General features: G+C 38.3%; 1 protein-coding gene across 1 annotated transcript in view; it reads left to right on the top strand.

Moving 5' to 3' along the window:
* The window catches only part of CNKSR2 (connector enhancer of kinase suppressor of Ras 2), a 1,108,533-nt gene that overhangs the window by 259,610 nt on the left and 826,958 nt on the right, over positions 1 to 21,965 (top strand). Inside the window, exons 7-8 of the mRNA XM_053705261.1 lie at positions 487 to 606; positions 15,373 to 15,432. Of these exons, the coding sequence (XP_053561236.1) occupies positions 487 to 606; positions 15,373 to 15,432 (180 nt within the window). The remainder of the gene's footprint in view (positions 1 to 486; positions 607 to 15,372; positions 15,433 to 21,965) is intronic.

Below are 21,965 nucleotides of genomic sequence, written 5' to 3'. Positions count from 1 at the left end.
TTATGTATGTGTCTGTGTGTGTGTGTATTCATATAGATATATAGATATAGATATATATTCTAAAATAAAAATAAAATTTTCTTCTTTGTGAAGAACAATACATTCCCAGTATTCCTAACTCACTTCAGACGCAGTTGGTCTAACGCAGTGTCGGGTTAGTGCGCAAGCTATAACTTGTGTTCAAGAAGAAGTTAGCACAGTTGCGGAATCCAAAGTCCTGGAGTTATCAATCATCAGACTTTCACTCTCACGCTAACTTTTTACTTTCCACTTGTAATACGCGTGCGAACCTGGCTGCCATACATTTTTACTTTGAGCACAGTTAGTGTTAGAGCGAAAATGTTATTTAGGACGCCACTTATAATCTGGCCTTTATTTTGTAATGATCAGAAGTATTAAATATTGACCCATCTAAAGGAATAATGGTTAGTGATGATATACTGATCATATATAGGTGGTACATTATGATATCTGCTCTTTTTTCAGTGCAAAACCCTCTCAAGTGTTTGTGATCATATCATCTCTCTCTCATCGGATCCTTTGGTATCGCAGTCTGCACATCTTGAAGTCATCCAACTCTCCAACATCAAGCCAAGTGAAGGGCTGGTAAGAATATGCAGTTACTGAGCACAAAATCATGAGTCCTTATATAGCATACTGCAAGAAGGAAAGCATTTTACACTGCATTATTGCATTCCATTGAGTTTTGTAACAATTATATATTATTTAACTAGTTATACATTTGTATTTGCACACGGGTAAACCCAAAATGTTTCTTTCATGATGCAGATAGATACTTCTATTATCAAATATTCTTTTTTCTTGGTATCTTTTGTTAAAAAGTAGGGACATATGCTTAGGGGCCGGACCGTTTCTGGAGCAGTTTTACAAGAATGTTATCTATTTACAAGAGCACTAGATAGCAGCACTATTTCCTGCCATGTAGTGATCCAGATGCCTACCTAGGTATCTCTTCAACATAGAATACCATGGAACTTAAACGTATGCTCTGTCTGAATCACAAAAGAAAATGTTTGGGTTTCATATCCCTTTAAGTTTTTTTAAGATCTATAGTAACAGCTTAGGAAAAATATAATTAATATTCCGTTAATATAAAGCACATATTTATTTTTAAAATGAGTATTTGTATAGCACAACAGACCTTTTTAAAATCCACTGAAAGCTCTTTTAATGCCCAAATATTTTCCCCCATAGATAAATTAAAATAAAAACCAAAAAGGCTCTATTTATGTGTAAACAGATTTATAGCAACAATGCTACAAATTCACTGGTATTCCAGTAGCGAAGGGGTTAAATAACATGCTATATCTGTATCACAAAATAAACATTTTGGGCTTTCATGTCCCTTTTAAGGAGGTCATCATTTCCCATGATTATGTTCAGAGCATAAATGTTCTCTATTTTGTAGTATCCATACAATTTATTGTTTTTTTTTAAGCAAAATTTTAAGCAACTTTCCAATTGTCTGGTATTTAATTTGATTTATTCACTTGGTATCATTGTTAAAGAAGCAGCAATGCATTACAGGGAGCTAGCTGAAGACATTACGTGAGCCAAGGAAGAGGCAGCTAGCTCCCAGTAGTACATTACTGCTCCTGAACCTACCTAAGTATGCTTTTCTGCAAAGGATACCAAGAGAATGAAGCATATTGGGTAATAGAAGTAAACTGGAAGGTTGTTTATCATTGCATGCTCTGAATCATGAAAGTATAATTTCACTTTACTATCCCTTTAACTGACAAATCCCAACCACATAATGAACTTAAAAATGTTTACTGCCCTACTTTTCAGCCTATTTGAGGATGTGGCCCTTGCTGGAAAATAGTTACCTTTTCGCTGGTCATTATTGTATTTCTATTTTTAAAATAATGGTGCATTCCTATATAAATGTTTTCTTATGCCTAAAGCGGTTTGTTTGAAGCCATAAGTCACTTTCTGTAGTGCCATAAGCAATCTGCGTGTCATACAGCCCGGTTATTTTTCTACATATTTTTATTTATAGAAAATCACATTGCTACCGGGGAAAACTAAATTGATAACCTCAAGGTATAAATAACCTTACTTTCTTTCCAGCTATCAGTGTGGAACCTGCCATATATTATAATAATTTATTTATACATTTTCAACTTTCTGCTAGAATATAAGAAATGATTAAGTGGTTACCTAATATTATGTTTTATATTAGAAAACGCCTGAAAGAATAGCCAAATATATATGACTCTGTTTTAAAAAAGTACTTCTGGAGGAGTCATGTATATTCATTAGATTATTAATTTATGGATTTGGTTTGACAAATAGTCTGCACCTTTGACTTTAGAAGTCTACTAACTTACTTGAGTTGTTACTTGAAATGCTATTCTGAACCATTTTAAGTATAGATGAGTAACAATTTCAAAAAAGTACAAAGGTCATGCTAGTTTTATTGCTCCTCCCTATGTGGTATCCCCTTCAGTTTAACTGTTTAACAGCTAATCTTGAGAATGAGCAGACATTACTAAAATCATAACAATAGCAGCATTTATTAGACCAGCAATCCGTATGCTCCAAGTCATTACAGTTTATTTTTATATAATCAATATCAAACTTTACTACAATATATTTGTTTTATATGATAGTTTAAGCATGTATTTATTTATATAGGCCTAGATTTGGAGTTTGGCGGTAGCCGTGAAAACCAGCGTTAGAGGCTCCTAACGCTGGTTTTAGGCTACCTCCGGTATTTGGAGTCATTAAAAAAAGGGTCTAACGCTCACTTTTGAGCCGCGACTTTTCCATACCGCAGATCCCCTTACGTCAATTGCGTATCCTATCTTTTCAATGGGATTTTTCTAACTCCGGTATTTAGAGTCGTGTCTGAAGTGAGCGTTTGAAATCTAACAACAAAACTCCAGCCGCAGAAAAAAGTCAGTAGTTGAGAGCTTTCTGGGCTAACGCCGGTTCATAAAGCTCTTAACTACTGTACTCTAAAGTACACTAACACCCATAAACTACCTATGTACCCCTAAACCGAGGTCCCCCCACATCGCCGCCACTCGATTAAATTTTTTTAACCCCTAATCTGCCGACCGCCACCTACGTTATACTTATGTACCCCTAATCTGCTGCCCCTAACACCGCCGACCCCTATATTATATTTATTAACCCCTAATCTGCCCCCCTCAACGTCACCTCCACCTGCCTACACTTATTAACCCCTAATCTGCCGAGCGGACCGCACCGCTATTATTATAAAGTTATTAACCCCTAATCCGCCTCACTAACCCTATAATAAATAGTATTAACCCCTAATCTGCCCTCCCTAACATCGCAGACACCTAACTTCAATTATTAATCCCTAATCTGCCGATTTGAGCTCACCGCTATTCTAATAAATGTATTAACCTCTAAAGCTAAGTCTAACCCTAACACTAACACCCCCCTAAATTAAATATAATTTTAATCTAACGAAATTAATTAACTCTTATTAAATAAATTATTCCTATTTAAAGCTAAATACTTACCTGTAAAATAAATCCTAATATAGCTACAATATAAATTATAATTATATTATAGCTATTTTAGGATTAATATTTATTTTACAGGTAACATTGTATTTATTTTAACCAGGTACAATAGCTATTAAATAGTTAAGAACTATTTAATAGCTAAAATAGTTAAAATAATTACAAATTTACCTGTAAAATAAATCCTAACCTAAGTTACAATTAAACCTAACACTACACTATCAATAAATTAATTAAATAAAATACCTACAATTACCTACAATTAAACCTAACACTACACTATCAATAAATTAAATACAATACCTACAAATAACTACAATGAAATAAACTAACTAAAGTACAAAAAATAAAAAAAGAACTAAGTTACAAAAAATAAAAAAATATTTACAAACATAAGAAAAATATTACAACAATTTTAAACTAATTACACCTACTCTAAGCCCCCTAATAAAATAACAAAGCCCCCCAAAATAAAAAAATGCCCTACCCTATTCTAGATTACTAAAGTTCAAAGCTCTTTTACCTTACCAGCCCTGAACAGTGCCCTTTGCGGGGCATGCCCCAAGAAGTTCAGCTCTTTTGCCTGTAAAAAAAAGCATACAATACCCCCCCCCAACATTACAACCCACCACCCACATACCCCTAATCTAACCCAAACCCCCCAGATCTCCCTACCTTGAGTCGTCTTCACCCAGCCGAGCTAAATTCTTCATCCAAGCAGAGCAAGAAGAGGTCCTCCATCCAGTAGAAGTCTTCATCCAAGCGGGGCAGAAGAGGTCTTCCATCCGATTGAAGTCTTCATCCAAGCGGGATCTTCTATCGTCATCCATCCGGAGCGGAGCGGCAGGATCTTGAAGACCTCCGACGCAGAACATCCATCCTGGCCGACGACTGAACGTCGAATGACTGTTCCTTTAAATGACGTCATCCAAGATGGCGTCCCTCGAAATCCGATTGGCTGATAGGATTCTATCAGCCAATCGGAATTAAGGTAGGAATATTCTGATTGGCTGATGGTATCAGCCAACCAGAATCAAGTTCAATCCGATTGGCTGATTGGATCAGCCAATCGGATTGAACTTGATTCTGATTGGCTGATTCCATCAGCCAATCAGAATATTCCTACCTTAATTCCGATTGGCTGATAGAATCCTATCAGCCAATCGGAATTCGAGGGACGCCATCTTGGATGACGTCATTTAAAGGAACCGTCATTCAGCTAGTAGGCGTCGGGAGAAGAGGATGTTCCGCGTCGGATGGAAGATGATGGCTCCCGAAGAAAGAAGATTGAAGATGCCGTTGATAGAAGACTTCATCCGGATCATGGACCTCTTCAGCTCCCGCTTGGATGAAGACTTCAGCCGGATCATGGACCTCTTCAGCTCCCGCTTGGATGATGACTTCAGCCGGATCATGGACCTCTTCAGCCCCCCGCTTGGGCTTGGATCAGGACATCGGAGGAGCTCTTCTGGATCGATCGGTGAACCTGGTATGGTGAAGATAAGGTAGGAAGATCTTCAGGGGCTTAGTGTTTATTTAAGGGGGGTTTGGGTTAGATTAGGGGTATGTAGGTGGTGGGTTGTAATGTTGGGGGGGGGGTATTGTATGTTTTTTTTTACAGGCAAAAGAGCTGAACTTCTTGGGGCATGCCCCGCAAAGGGCCCTGTTCATGGCTGGTAAGGAAAAAGAGCTTTGAACTTTAGTAATTTAGAATAGGGTAGGGCATTTTTTTATTTTGGGGGGCTTTGTTATTTTATTAGGGGGCTTAGAGTAGGTGTAATTAGTTTAAAATAGTTGTAATATTTTTCTTATGTTTGTAAATATTTTTTTATTTTTTGTAACTTAGTTCTTTTTTATTTTTTGTACTTTAGATAGTTTATTTCATTGTAGTTATTTGTAGGTATTGTATTTAATTTATTTATTGATAGTGTAGTGTTAGGTTTAATTGTAGATAATTATAGGTACATAGGGCAGCAGATTAGGGGTACATAGGGATAATGTAAGTAGCGGCGGTTTACGGAGCGGATTAGGGGTTAATAAGTGTAAGGTTAGGGGTGTTTAGACTTGGGGTACATGTTAAAGTGTTAGGTGCAGACGTAGGAAGTGTTTCCCCATATCAAACAATGGGGCTGTGTTAGGAGCTGAACGCGGCTTTTTTGCAGGTGTTAGGTTTTTTTTCAGCTCAAACAGCCCCATTGTTTCCTATGGGGGAATCGTGCACAAGCACGTTTTTGAGGCTGGCCACGTCCGTAAGCAACTCTGGTATCGAGAGTTGCAGTTGCGTTAAATATGCTCTACGCTCCTTTTTTGGAGCCTAACGCTGACATTCTGTGGACTCTCAATACCAGAGTTATTTTTATGGTGCGGCCAGAAAAAAGACAGCGTTAGCTACGCGGGTCCTTACCGACAAAACTCTAAATATAGCCGATACAGTATATACACATGCATTTTGGCATTATGCAAAAATATTGCATACCTAATTACACTCAAACTCAGATAAATTCATATTCACAATGGAGGGTATATACAAATGCCAGCAAAGTGCTTTCATAAGAATGACAAACGCATCTGCCATAGAGTGGGAGGGCACAAAGTTGCAAAGTTTTTTTTTGTTTTTTTGTTGTTGTTAATTTTAGATGTGGTAAATATGGGGATAACTGGTCATTTAATTGCCCATTGTTCTTTTACAGTTTATTGCTAGTTAGTTGAGCACATGTTCATTTGCTTTCAAATGTTTAGTACATATAGGCATCTACTTATCAAAACATTCACGGGCGTCAATACGCTCGCCAAACTTCGCTACACATCGCGGCCGCGGATCTCAATACGCTCTCCATAATTATAAAAATCCCAAAAAACACGCGCGTCAAGTACGGTGCGAAGAGGATTGGACTGGTGTTAACTAACAGTCATCGATGTTGCAGCTATTCAGGCTTTTCCCAACTTTATTTATATCATTTCAGTACAGTCCAATAGCATAGCACATTTCTTGTCAGCACATAATTGTATATAGATATTGTAATTTTTTTTGTTTAAATCAACTTTTAAAGATAGCAAGTAGCAACGTATTAGCAAAATGGAGAGGGAATTAGAAATATGTATATACAATTTTAAAAATTACTCTTTCATGTAATTGGCTAGTGACGTATGGGATATACAATCCTACCAGGAGGGGCAAAGTTTCCCAAACCTCAAAATGCCTATAAATACACCCCTCACCACACCCACAATTCAATTTTACAAACTTTGCCTCCTATGGAGGTGGTAAAGTAAGTTTGTGCTAAGATTTCTACGTTGACATGCACTTCTCAGCATTTTGAAGCCCGATTACTCTCAGAGTACAGCGAATGTCAGAGGGACGTGGAGAGTATCACCTATTGAATGCAATGATTTTCCTAACGGGGGACTTTTTCATAGGTTCTCTGTTATCGGTCGTAGAGATTCTCCTTACCTCCCTTTTCAGATCGACGATATACTCTCATATACCATTACCTCTACTGATAACTGTTTCAGTACTGGTTTGGCTATCTGCTATATGTCGATGGGTGTCTTTTGGTAAGTATGTTTTTATTACTATAGACACCTCAGCTATGGTTTGGCACATTATGCATTTATATAAAGTTCTAAATATATGTATTGTACTTATATTTGCCATGAGTCAGGTTCATGTATTTCCTTTTGCAGATTGTCAGTTTCATATTTGGGGAAAGTTAATATTAAGAAATATTTTTCTTACCTGGGGTTTAGTCTTTTTTTAAATTGACTACTTTGTTTCAAATTGCGGGCTGGCGGGTGCGCCAAATGCTACACTTTATTGCGTCATTCTTGGCGCAAGAATTTTTTGGTGCGAAAGGCACGTCTGTTGACGCAAGCTTGTCATTTCCGGCGTCGTAATTGACGCAGAAGTTCACACAGGGTTGCGTCGTTAGTGACGCGAGTGTGTCATTTCTGGACATGGTTGACGCCAAAAATGTTTTCAGTTACGTTGTGCGTCATACTTTGCGCTAAACTTTTTTCATTATTTATTTGCTCCATTGCTTTTTGCCTCTTACCTTTTTCTATGTCAGAGGGCTATTCTATTTCCATTTTTTTCCCATTCCTGAAACTGTCATATAAGGAAATTGACAAATTTTGCTTTATATGTTGTTTTTTATTTGACATTTTGCAAGATGTCTCAATCTGATTCTGCCTCAGAAGTATCTGTTGGAACTTGGATGCCTGATGTCGGTTCTACTAAAGCTAAGTGTATTATATTTCCGAATGTCATTGTATTGGTTATCATGATAAACTTTTACATGCAGATATTGTGTCCATCAGTTAATAGTACATTTCCTGTTGTTGTTCCTTCAAATTTTAATGTACATGTTATACCTATGAAATTAAAGAATTTGTTACTGATTCTATTCAGAAGGCTTTGTCTGCTATTCTCTAATTAATATAAAGGTCTTTTAAAACTTCTCATAAGGTTGATGAAATTTCAAATGACTGACAACATAATTAATTATCCTCTTCTGATGAGGATCTATCTGATTCAGAAGATCTTTCCTCAGATATTGACACTAACAAATTTACTTATTTATTTAAAATTAAGTATTTTCGTTCTTGGTTAAATAAGTGTTAATTATTTTGGATATCATGGAAACTAGTCCTCTTGATATTAGAGCTAGTAAATTCTGTTTTAAACCTCCTGTGGTTACTCCAGGGTTTTTTTCCGTTCCTGATGCTATTTCTCTTATGATTTCTAAGGAATGGAATTAGCCAGGTACTTATTTTATTCCTTCTTCAAGGTTTAAAAAATTGTTTCCTTTTACCAGCAATTGCTATACAGTTTTGGGAAAAGATCCTCAAAGTTGATGGGGCTATTTCTACTCTTGCTGAACTACCTCTATTCCTATGGAAGATATAGTACTTAAGATTCAAGTTTCCTATCTAAAGGAACTTATCTAAGGAAAGCTTATTTATATTCAGGTCGTCTCAGGCCTGCAATTTCTTTAGCTGATGTTGCAGCTGCATCAACTTTTTTGTTGGAGATTTAGCACAACAAGAATTGGATTCTGATTTATCTAGTATTATTCGCTTACTGCAACATACTAATCAGTTCTGATGCCATTTTTTATATCATCAAGATTGATGTTAGATCTATGTCTTTAGCTATTTTTAGCTACAAGAGTTTTGAGGCTTAAATCTTGGAATGCTGATATGACTTTTTAAGTCTAGATTGCTATCTCTTTCTTTCCAAGGTGATAAGAGACCTAAGGGTAAATATAAAGCTTCTAAATAGTTTTTGTTCTTTTTTTTTCAAATAAGGAACAAAAACCTAATCCTTCCCTATGGAATCTGTTCCCAATTGGAAACCTTCATTAAATGGAATAAATCCAACCCATTTAAGAAACCAAAAAGCCAGCCCCTAAGTCCGCATGAAGGTGTGACTCTCATTCCAGCTCAGCTGGTAGGGAGCAGATTAAGGTTTTTTTCAAGAATGTTTTGGATAAATTCGGTCCAAATCAATGGTTTCAGAGTATTGTCTCTCGGGGGTTTCGAATAGGATTCTGAGTAAATCCTCCTGTGAGAAGATTTTTTTTTCTCACGCATCCCAGCAAATCCAGTTAAATCTCAGGCTTTCCTGAAGTGTGTTTCAGACCTGGAGTTTCAGGGGTAGTCATGCCAGTACCTTTTCAGGGACAAGGTCTGGGATTTTATTCAAATCTATTCATTGTCTCAAAGAAGGAAATTTCATTCAGACCAATTCTGGAAACCAGATTGCAGGGTATTGCAGTGTTTCCTTATTTGGACAATATCTTGGTTCTAGCTCAGTCTTTCCGTTCTGCAGAATTTCACACTAATCAACTAGTGTTGTTTCTTCGGAAACATGGTTGTAGGATCAATTTTCCAAAAAGTTTCTTGATTCCTGAGACTCGGGTCACCTTTTTAGGTTTCCAGATAGATTCAGTGTCCATGACTCTGTCTCTAACAGACAAGAGACGTTTGAAAGTGGTTGCAGTCTGTCGGCACCTTCAGTCTGTCATTCCCTTCAGTGGTTATGTGCATGGAAAATTTAGGTCTCATGACTGCAGCATTGGACGCAATTCCCTTTGCTCGTTCTCACATGAGACCTCTCCAGCTTTGTTTGCTGAATCCATGGTGCAGGGATTATGCAAAGATATCACAATTAATATCCTTAAATCCCAATGTTTGACACTCTCTGACGTGGTGGTAAATCACCAGCGTTTAGTTCAAGGGGTTCTTTGTTCGGCTAACCTGGACTATGATCTCAACAGATGCAAGTCTTTCAGGTTGGGGAGCTGTTTGGGGATCTCTGACAGCCCAAGGGGTTTGGAAATCTCAAGAGGTGAGATTACCAATCAATATTTTAGAACTCCATGAAATTCTCAGAGCTCTTCAGTTTTGGCCTCTGTTGAAGAGAGAACTGTTCATTTATTTTGAAACAGACAATATCACATTCAGTGGCATTTGTCAATCAGCAGGGTGGGACTCACAGTCCACAAGCTATGAAGAAGTATCTTGGATACTTACTTGGGCGGAATCCAGCTCCTGTCTAATTTCTGCGGTGCATATCCCAGGTATAGACATTGGGAGGCGGATTATCTCAGCCGTCAGACTTTACATCCTGGGGAGTGGTTCCTCCATCCAGATGTTTTCTCAGATTGTTCAGATATGGGGTCTTCTACAGATAGATCTGATGACCTCTCATCTAAACAAGAGACTTCCCAGATGCCTGTCCAGGTTCAGGGATTTTCAGGTGGAGCAGTGGGTGCGCTGACACTTCCTTGGTGTTATCAACCTGCTTATATTTTCCCACCTCTAGTTCTTCTTCCAAGAGTGCTCTCCAGAATCATCATGGAACAATAGTTGTGTTGCTGGTGGCTCCAGCGTGACCTCACAGGTTTTGGTATGCGGGTCTTGTTCGGATGTCCAGCTGCCAACCTTGGCCACTTCTGTTAAGGCCGGACCTACTGTCTCAAGGTCCGTTTTTCCATCAGATTTTCAAATCATTAAATTTGAAGGTATGGAAATTGATTACTTAGTGCTAAGTCATAGAGGTTTCTCTGACTCAGTGATTAATACTACGTTACAAGCTCGTAAATCTGTCTCTTGAAAGATTTATTATCGAGTTTGGAAGTCTTACATTTCATGGTGTTCTTCTCATAAATTCTCTTGGCATTCTTTTAGAGTTGCAAGAATTTTAGTTTCTTCAGGATGGTTTGGATAAGGTTTTGTCTGCAAGTTCCTTGAAGGGACAAATCTCTGCTCTTTCTGTTTTATTCACAGAAAGATTGCTAAACTTCCTGATATTCACTGTTTTGTACAGGCTTTAGTTCGTATTTAAGCCTGTCATTAAATCAATTTCTCCTCGGAATCTTAATTTGGTTTGGAGGGCTTTACAGGCTCCTCCATATTGAGCTTATGCATTCTTTGGACATTTAACTACTTTCTTGGAAAGTATTGTTCCTTTTGGCTAGAAGAGTTTCTGAGCTATCTGCTCTTTCTTGTGAATCTCCTTTTCTGATTTATCATCAGGATAAGGCAGTTTTTGCGGACTTCATTTAATTTTTTTCCTAAGGTTGTGAATTCTAACAACATTAGTAGAGAAATTGTTGTCCCTTCCTTGTGTCCTAATCCTAACAATTCTTTGGAAAGATCCTTACATTCTTTGGATGTGGTGAGAGCTTTGAAATATTATATTGAAGCTACTAAAGATTTCAGGAAGACTTCTAGTCTATTTGTTATATTTTCTGGTCCTAGAATAGGTCAGAAAACTTCCTTGGTTTCTTAGTTAAAGCTTTTGATTCTTCAAGTTTATTGGAGTCGGGTTAGGCCCCGCCTCAGAGAATTACAGCTCATTCTACTAGATGAGTCGCCACTTCATGGGCTTTTAAGAATGAAGATTCAGTTGATCAAATTTGCAAGCGGCAATTTGGTCTTCTTTACATACATTTACTAAATTCTACCGTTTTGATGTATTTGCTTCTTCAGAAGCAGTTTTTGGTAGAATAGTGCTTCGGGCAGCTGTTTCAGTTTGATTCTTACATGAGAGAAAACATAATTTAGGTAAGAACTTACCTGATAAATTAATTTCTTTCATATTGGCAAGTGTCCATGAGAAACACCCTTTTTTATGGTGGTTATGATTTTTTTGTATAAAGCACAATTATTTCCAGATTCCTTTGTTGATGCTTTTTACTCCTTTCTTTATCACCCCACTACTTTGCTATTCATTAAAACTGAATTGTGGGTGTGGTGAGGGGTGTATTTATAGGCATTTTGAGGTTGGGAAACTTTGCCCCTCCTGGTAGGATTGTATATCCCATATGTCACTAGCTCATGGACTCTTGCCAATATGAAAGAAATTAATTTATCAGGTAAGTTCTTACATAAATTATGTTTTTAGTATGTATATACACACACATATAAGTTGCAAATATAACGTAATCAGAATATCATATGTATTTATTTCAAATCTATCGCTATTTGAAAGGAATAGGAAATAAAATATTTAATTTACAATAGTGGGAGCTAGCTGCTAATTGAGCCTGTTATGTAGTTCTTTTGTTGTCTCTGTATATCTATTATTGCGACAAGTCAAGTGCAAAACTGTGTACAAAATATGTAATCCCTTATTTTTAAAGAGAGAGAAAATTGGAGCATAATCCAGCCAAAGCCCTTTTTTTAATCCCTATATCTAATAATGCATTAAATGTAGATCAATAATACATTTGCAATCTTTTTTAAGGGTATACATATTTAATAATGCTTTACATTGAGTTTTATTAGGTGATATGCTTCACTATAGCAACATCGAACATAAGATTTCAGTTTTCCGATTCCCATTGACTACTATTGCATCCGCAACCTCTAAGGCGGCGGATTGAAAACTAGATATGCAGCGTCGGATAAGACGCGAGCGTAAGTGTTCATTTTTTGATAACTTTTGAAATGCTTCAAAAGAATTCCAGAGGTTTTCTATTTGCATCGATCTGCGTTGAATTGAGACCATTGGATCGTATGTTACGTCACAAATTTCTAATTCTTGTGATCTTAAGGCTTTGATAACTACGGCGATTCAATCTCGCGACAAGTACAGCGCAGAATTCGGGCGTATTTTCAGTTGACGCTTTGATAAGTAGATGCCTTAGACTAAGTCTGGATATTTCCCCCTAACAGAAAACAGTCTTCATTTCTTTCAGTAGTGAGTTTTATTTTTGTTTTAATTTTTAGTATTTTTTTTCTTCATATTTTACTTTATAGTACTTTTTTAGTATTCTGTGATATTTTAAAGCTTTTGCTTAGTAATTGAATCCCTCTTTTGTTAATGAGATTATATAATTTTGTTGAATTCAAGCATTTGCTGGCCTTAAAGGGACACTGTACCCAAAAATGTTCTTTCATGATTCAGATTGAGCATGACATTTTAAGCAACTTTCTAATTTACTCCTATTATCAAATTTTCTTCATTCTCTTGGTATCTTTATTTAAAATGCAAGAATGTAAGTTTAGATGCCGGCCCATTTTTGGTGAACAACCTGGGTTGTCCTTGCTGATTGGTGGATAAATTCATTCACCAATAAAAAATTGCTGTCCAGAGTACTGAACCCAAAAAAAGCATAGATGCCTTTTTTTTCAAATAAAGATAGCAAGAGAACAAAGAAAAATTGATAATAGGATTAAATTAGAAAGTTGCTTAAAATTGCTTGCTCAATCTGAATCATGAAAGAAAAATTTTCTTTCTGAATTACAAAACAATATTTTTGGGTTCAGTGTCCCTTTAATCTAGCCAGTTGTATGTGTGAAGATGACTACAGGCAATCCCTATTCTCCAGTTTTTCTGACCTTCCTTGTTCTCCATCCCTGCCACAGATAAGTGCACTGTTTTGCCACCCATGGTTACAGTTTTATTATGCCTGAAGCCCTAAACTGGAGATAATAGCTCTGTATACAGTATTTCTGCTATTCTTTATATGGATTATATCCTAGTTGACCTTCAAGGGCCATTGTTTCAGATATCAATGGTATGAGCTTGCTTCATCCATATGACTGAAAAAGATTGTCTAATGCCATTTCTAATAGGATTAAGCAGCCCTTTTATTTGCATAAAATAATATGGGAACCTTTTGGAAGTATTAGAGTTAAGTAATCCAATAAATCTTCTCAAAGTCCAAGGTAGCCTGCTGTTTAATTTTTTTTCTCTTAGCTTCTCTATTTAGGGGGCAAGGTGAGACTTTTCTCATGAAACATGGCTTTTAGCTCCTCTTCTAGTTTATTGGACAAACAAGATTACAGACACAAAATTAGATGATAAAAAATAAATTTGTATTCATACTTAGCTAAGGGCTAGATGAGGTAGGTAAATTAGATGGGTTACATCAATCATAACAAACAAACACATGGAGAGATGGCCCATCAGCATATATATATATATATATATATATATATATATATATATATATATATATATATGTGTGTGTGTGTGTGTGTGTAACACTGCTTTCCTTTTATATTCCTTTTATATTATTAGGTTAGGAATAAGCAAAAACACCTCACCAAAGGGAATATAAAACCAAATGTTTCAAAAGGAATATATATATATATATATATATGGGCGATGAGAGAGGGTTTTAGGTAGTTGCGCCACAACAAGAGTAATAGTAGTAGTGCAGTGAAATGCTCTTTGAGGATGTCCAGTGCCTGCTGCTATTAGTGGTGTCTCATTCCTCCTGAATGAGACTAAAGTGGTGAGAATTGGAATAGAGTGAGTTCTAATACCGCTTGCAGAAGATGTTCTATAAAAATGAAGCTGAGGATGGGTGCCCAATGGTAGGGTCCTAGGGTTCGAAAAAAGGATTTGGAAAAAACGGTCAGCCGTTTTTTCCAAATCCTTTTTTCGAACCCTAGGACCCTACCATTGGGCACCCATCCTCAGCTTAATTTTTATAGAACATCTTCTGCAAGCGCTATTAGAACTCACTCTATTCCAATTCTCACCACTTTAGTCTCATTCAGGAGGAATGAGACACCACTAATAGCAGCAGGCACTGGACATCCTCAAAGAGCATTTCACTGCACTACTACTATTACTCTTGTTGTGGCGCAACTACCTAAAACCCTCTCTCATCGCCCATATATATATATATATATATATATATATATATATATATTCCTTTTGAAACATTTGGTTTTATATTCCCTTTGGTGAGGTGTTTTTGCTTATTCCTAACCTAATAATATAAAGGGAATATAAAAGGAAAGCAGTGTTACACACACACACACACATATATATATATATATATATATATATATATATATATATATATATATATATATATATATATATATATATATATATATATACAGAGAGAGAGAGAGGTGTATATATACATTTTTTTTTGTAAATGCTTATTTGCATGTCTACAAGTTGTTTTCAGTTTAAAATTACAAATCATACAATATTACTACAACAACTCAAAAAAATGTGAGAGACAGACAAATAACATAATACGCAAAATATTGGTAGGTAAATATATAGAAGACGTTTTAATACATATTTAAAAAAAACTAAATAGCTTGTCTTTAGCAGTGGAATTAGGTTATATAAAATGTTAATGTTTGTTGTACCAGTATATTGTAATTTTATAACACTAGCTGTATGTTTGTCCCAAATGTACAATGTGGCTCTGGAGATATATTAAAAATGTATGCATACACAGCATAATGTTTCCAAAGGTTACATAATTGTTGTACCTCAAACTTTTTATAGCCTTGATGTTTAAAATACATTTTACACTTTTGAGTATATTTACCTTTACTTCACAAGCTTTCATTTATTTTTTAGGGGATGTACATTAAATCAACTTATGATGGGCTACATGTTATAACTGGAACAACTGAAAATGTAAGTATTGTCTGTGTAAAGAAGCTTTAAAAGCTATTTTGCAGTCAGACCTTAAGGGATGATTTATTTAATAGCAATATGATAGTCACATTTCAAATCAAACGCAGGATTTATAGTGACTATTAGTGTATTCATAGAATATTCTACCAACATACCGTATATTGTATTTTTTTTTTTTTGTAGTTTGCAGAAATTTATATTTACCTTCATAACATTTACTAAAGGATTCAAAATTCCTCCTCTTTACCTGGCACAAAAAGGATAGCACCTCCTATGCTTGTTTAGTCATTTACTTTCTCTCCTGCTATAAAAAAGATGGATTTCTTTTACAAGATATGACGAGTCCACGGATTTCATCCTTACTTATGGGATATCGCCTCCTGGTCAGCAGGAGGAGGCAAAGAGCTCCACAGCAGAGCTGCATAAATAGCTCCTCCCTTCCCCCCCAACCCAGTCATTCTCTTTGCCTGTGTTAGTGATAGGAAGAGGTAAAGTGACCTTTAAGGGAAGAATAAACTAACAAATAATTTAATCAAACTAGCCCATAAAAATGTAAGGAGAAATGAACTGTTAAGGCACACTAGCGTAATCAGTATACATATATCATTAATATACATAAATATCATATTAATCATTTTAATGGCTTTAAAAAAAAAGCCTTTACTGAAACATTGCAAATTTACTCCAGTAAACAAAGTGACTGACAGCCAAATCAATAAAGGAACCCTAATGTCAGGCTAGTGAGAAAATTGGTGCATCTAAAGGAGGAAGAGAGAAAAAGGAAATTTATGCTTACCTGATAGTTATTTCTTTTACGATATGACGAGTCCACGGATTTAATCCTTATGGGATATCGCCTCCTGGTCAGCAGGAGGAGGCAAAGAACTCCACAGCAGAGCTGCATAAATAGCTCCTCCCTTCCCCCCAACCCAGTCATTCTCTTTGCCTGTGTTAGTGATAGGAAGAGGTAAAGTGAGGTGTTAGTTTATAATTCTTCAATCAAGAGTTTTTTATTTTAAATGGTGCCAGTGTGTACTATTTTTTTCTATAGAGCAGCATCTGGAGTGATAGCCTTTTAGGAACTGGTGGAGTTTTTAATTTCACTGCGCCTCTCTTGCTTGTGCTGTTTTCTATTTATGGTCTTAGAGAATGTTAACTAAGACTTTGCTATCCTCGCAGGACCTCAGGAGGAAGAGTGGACCTCTTGACACTGGGGGATCATCATGCTGTTCCTCAGCATGGAGGTAAGTGCAGTCTTTTTCTCTATGGGGCTTTACAGCTTATCTCAGACTTGACTGCGCTATTCCTCTGTCTGTGAAGGATTTTTTGGGCTCGGGTTAAGGGCTTTCCCTTCTTGCAGGTGTGGGTTTCATTTGTGTGAAAATGGGACACCGACACATTTAGCATTCCCAACTGTCTCTGACATACATAAAGTACTATGTTAGAAGCTCTGGGAACTGATTGCAATCATAAGGATATGGGCGATCGTTTATTATGTTATGACTTGATAATAAAAGGAGTTAACATGTAAAACGGGCTGACGCTGGGAAGTAACACCGGAGTCGGAGGGAGAATTAAAAATTTCTCTTTGTCGAACTCTGGTGTATGGCGGTACTTTGTTTATCTGATTTTCCCGGGGTTTGATTAGTACGCCCACAAAGGGCAGAGCCTAGTCTTTGCGCGCTTCAGCCGCACAGTTTTTCTACTGGAGTTCTGAGTCGGCAGTATTTCATTACGGCTCCTAAGTCCGCTTGTGCCTGTATATACAAGCGTTCTTAGGCTCGCCATTTTCACTGGCAGCTGGTCCGTGGAGGTCAGGTAGGAGCCGCAGCAGAGCTGCGGCGAGGTGTCTGTTGTTCTAGGGGGCTAATGAACATTCTTTTATCGGGTTAAGTAATAAGAGGGATAAAAGACTTGCCTTTATTTTTTGCAACATGGAGGATATGGAACACACTACATGTGCTATGTGTTTAGATGCCATTGTGGAACACTGTTACACTTTGTCCCTCATGTATTGAGAGAGCCTTACAATGTAAAGAAAAAAAAATTCTTAGTAAAGACATGTCTAAAGAATGTTCTCGGACTGATGAGATTGAGGGTATGCCGCATCTTTCTCCCCAAGCGTCACAGCCTTTAACTCCCGCGCAAGTAACGTCATGTTCTTCAATGGCATCTGCGTCATTTACTCTGCAGGATATGGCTGCAGTTATGTCATCCACTCTCGCAGAAGTTTTGTCTAAGTTACCAGTGTTGCAATGCAAACGCAGCAGGGCAGAAACCCATGGGGTTCCTGCGACTTCTGATGCTTTGATGGTTATCTCCAATGTACCCTCCCAGACCTCTGAATTGGGGGGTAGGGAGACACTGTCTGAGGGGGAACTTTCTGACTCAGGAAGTGTGTTGCCCCAGACAGATTCGGACGTCATGTCCTTTAGATTTAAACTTGAACACCTCTGCCTGTTACTTAGGGAGGTTTTAGTGACTCTGGACGACTGTGACTCTATTGCGGTCCCTCCAGAGAAATTGTGTAAGATGGACAGGTACTTGGAAGTTCCTTCTTATTCCGATGTTTTTCCGGTTCCTAAAAGAATTTCGGAAATTGTTACACTAGAATGGGAAAGACCGGGTATCCCGTTCTCCCCTTCCCCTATGTTTAAGAAAATACACCCTATAGCTGACACCGTTCTGGACTCTTGGCAGACGATCCCTAAGGTGGAGGGAGCTATCTCTACCCTGGGTAAGCGTACAACTATCCCTATTGAGGACACTTGTGCTTTCAAAGACCCTATGGATAAAAAGTTGGAGGGTCTTCTAAAGAAGCTATTTGTTCATAAAGGGTTTTTATTACAACCCACAACCTGCATTGTTCCAGTCACAACTGCAGCAGCCTTTTGGTTTGACGCCTTAGAAGAATCTCTTAAGACTGAGACTTCTTTAGAGGAAATAATGAATAGTATTAAGGCCCTTAAGCTGGCTAATTCTTTAGTTACGGATGCCGCTTTTCAGATCGCCAAATTGGCGGCTAAGAATGCAGGATTTTCCATTTTTGCACGCAAAGCCTTATGGTTAAAATCTTGGTCTGCGGATGTGTCTTCTAAATCCATGCTTTTGGCTATTCCTTTCAAAGGAAAGACCCTGTTTGGGCCTGAATTGAAAGAGATCATTTCTGACATTACGGGAGGTAAGGGTCACCTCCCTCAGGATAAGACATCTAAACAAAGGAGACAGAGTAATTTTCGTTCCTTTCAAAATTTCAAGGGAGTCCCTTCTTTCTCTTCCGCTAAACAGGAAGGGAACTTTGCAAAAGCCAAGCCCATCTGGAGACCCAACCAGGCTTGGAACAAGGGTAAACAACCCAAGAAGCTCGCTGCTGCCCCCAAAACAGCATGAAGGGGCGGCCCCCGATCCGGGACCAGATCTAGTAGGGGGCAGACTTTCTCTCTTTGTCCAGGCTTGGATAAGAGATGTTCAGGATCCCTGGACACTAGAAATCGTATCTCAAGGGTATCAACTGGAGTTCAAAAATTCTCTCCCAAGGGGAAGGTTTCTTCTTTCACGATTGTCTGTAGACTAGATAAAAAGATAAAAAGAGAGGCGTTCTTTTGTTGTGTAAAAGACCTCTCCACTATGGGACTAATTCGTCCCGTTCAAATACAGGAACAGGGGCAGGGGTTTTACTCAAATCTTTTTGTGGTTCCCAAAAAGATGGAGACGATTCTGACAATTCTTCCATTGATCCAGGAGGGTCAATATATGACTACCGTGGACTTAAAGGATGCATATCTTCACATTCACCAGTTCCTGAGGTTCGCCTTTATGGACAAACATTTTCAGTTCGTGGCTCTTCCTTTCGGGCTGGCCACAGCACCCAGGATCTTCACGAAGGTTCCAGGGTCTCTGCTGGCGGTTCTCAGACCACGGGGCATTGCAGTGGTGCCTTATCTGGACGATATTCTGATCCAGGTGTCATCTTATCAACTGACAGTCTCATACCGACATGGTTCTGTCCTTTCTAAGGACTCACGGGGTGGAAGGTGAATCTCGAAAAAAGTTAACTAATTCCACAGACAAGGGTTCCTTTCCTGGGAACTCTAATAGACTCTATAGCCATGAAAATCTTCTTGACGGAAGTCAGAAAGTTAAAGATTCTGAATACATGCCGAGCTCTTCAGTCCAATCCTCAGCCATCAGTGGCTCAGTGCATGGAGGTAATTGGATTGATGGTGGCCGCAATGGACATCATTCCTTTTGCTCGTTTTCATCTCAGACCTCTACAACGGAGCATGCTCAGACAGTGGAATGGAGATTATGCAGATTTTTCTCCTCAGATAGATCTGGATCAGGAGACAAGAAACTCGCTTCTTTGGTGGTTGTCGCAGGATCATCTGTCCCAAGGGACGTGCTTCCGCAGACCCTCATGGGTGATAGTGACAACAGACGCCAGCCTAATAGGGTGGGGTGCAGTCTGGAATTCCCTGAAGACTCAGGGTGTGTGGACTCGGTCGGAGTCTCTTCTTCCAATCAATATTCTGGTATTGAGAGCAATTTTCAATGCTCTTCAGGCTTGGCCTCAGTTGGCTTCAGCCAAATTCACCCACTTTCAGTCGGACAACATCACAACTGTGGCTTACATCAATCAGGGAGGAACAAGGAGTTCCTTAGCGATGACAGAAGTATCCAAGATAATTCGGTGGGCGGAGGCTCACTCTTGTTATCTGTCAGCAATTTACATCCCAGGAGTGGACAACTGGAAGGCGGATTTTTTGAGTAGACAGACTTTTCATCCAGGGGAATGGGAACTCCACCCGGAGGTCTTTGCCACCCTGATTCTCAGGTGGGGCAGACCGGAATTGGATCTGATGGCATCTCGTCAGAATGCCAAGCTCCCAAGATACGGATCCAGGTCCAGGGATCCTCAGGCCGAACTGATAGATGCCTTGGGCGTTCAACCTAGCTTATGTGTTCCCACCGTTTGCTCTCCTTCCCCGGGTGATTGCACGGATCAAACAGGAGAGGGCTTTGGTGATTTTAATCACTCCTGCTTGGCTTCGCAGGACTTGGTATGCCGATCTGGTGGACATGTCCTCTCTGCTGCCGTGGAAGCTTCCATTGAGGCAGGACCTTTTCATTCAGGGACCCTTCCATCATCCAAATCTAATTTCTCTGCAGCTGACTGCTTGGAGAGTGAACGCTTGATTTTATCTAAGCGGGGGTTCTCTGATGCGGTCATTGATACTTTAATTCAGGCATGTAAGCCTGTTACTAGAAAAATTTACCATAAGATATGGCGTAAATATCTTCCATAGATATTAAGTTATTATCTTGGAAAGTTTTATTTTTGGTTGCTATTTCTTCTGCTCGCAGTTTCTGAGGTTTTGGCATTACAATGTGATTCTCCTTATCTTATTTTCCATTCTGATAAGGTGGTGTTACGTACCAAACCTGGTTTTCTTCCTAAGGTTGTTTCTAACAAAAATATTAATCAGGGAATTGTTGTTCCTTCCTTGTGTCCTAACCCCTCCTCTAAGAAGGAGCGCCTGTTACATAATTTGGATGTAGTCTGTGCCTTGAAGTTCTACTTGCAGGCGACTAAGGATTTTCGTCAAACATCTTCGTTATTGGTTGTTTTTTCTGGGAAACGTAGGGGTCAGAAAGCTACGGCTACCTCGCTTTCTTTTTGGCTGAAGAGTATCATCCGTGTTGCATATGAGACTGCTGGACAGCAGCCTCCAGAACGAATTACAGCTCATTCTACTAGGGCTGTGGCTTCCTCATGGGCATTTAAAAATTATGCTTCTGTTGAACAGATTTGCAAGGCTGCAACTTGGTCGTCTCTTCACACTTTTTCCAAATTTTCCAAATTTTATACTTTTGCCTCGTCTGAGGCTGTTTTTGGGAGAAAGGTTCTTCAAGAATGGTGCCTTCCATTTAGGTTCCTGTCTTGTCCCTCCCTTTCATCCATGTCCTATAGCTTTGGTATTGTATCCCATAAGTAAGGATGAAATCCGTGGACTCGTCATATCTTGTAAAAGAAAAGGAAATTTATGCTTACCTGATAAAAAAATTTCTTTTACTATATGACGAATCCACGACCCACCCTGTCATTTTTTAAGACAGGTCTTTAATTTTTTATCGAACTTCAGTCACCTCTGCTCCTTAGCTTTTCCTTTCTCTTCCTAACTTTGGTCGAATGACTGGGTTGGGGGGGAAGGGAGGAGCTATTTATGCAGCTCTGCTGTGGAGCTCTTTGCCTCCTCCTGCTGACCAGGAGGCGATATCCCATAAGTAAGGATGAAATCTGTGGACTCGTCATATCGTAAAAGAAATAACTATCAGGTAAGCATAAATTTCCTTTTTCTCTTCCTCCTATAGATGCACCAATTTTCTCACTAGCCTGACATTAGGGTTCCTTTATTGATTTGGCTGTCAGTCACTTTGTTTACTGGAGTACATTTGCAATGTTTCAGTAAAGGCTTTTTTTTTAAAGCCATTAAAATGATTAATATGATATTTATGTATATTAATGATATATG

Source organism: Bombina bombina, chromosome 3, assembly GCF_027579735.1.
Source record: "Bombina bombina isolate aBomBom1 chromosome 3, aBomBom1.pri, whole genome shotgun sequence".
Classification (NCBI taxonomy): Eukaryota; Metazoa; Chordata; class Amphibia; order Anura; family Bombinatoridae; genus Bombina; species Bombina bombina.
The sequence above is the reverse complement of the archived record's forward strand: the minus strand, read 5'-3'. Positions and strand labels throughout refer to the sequence as shown.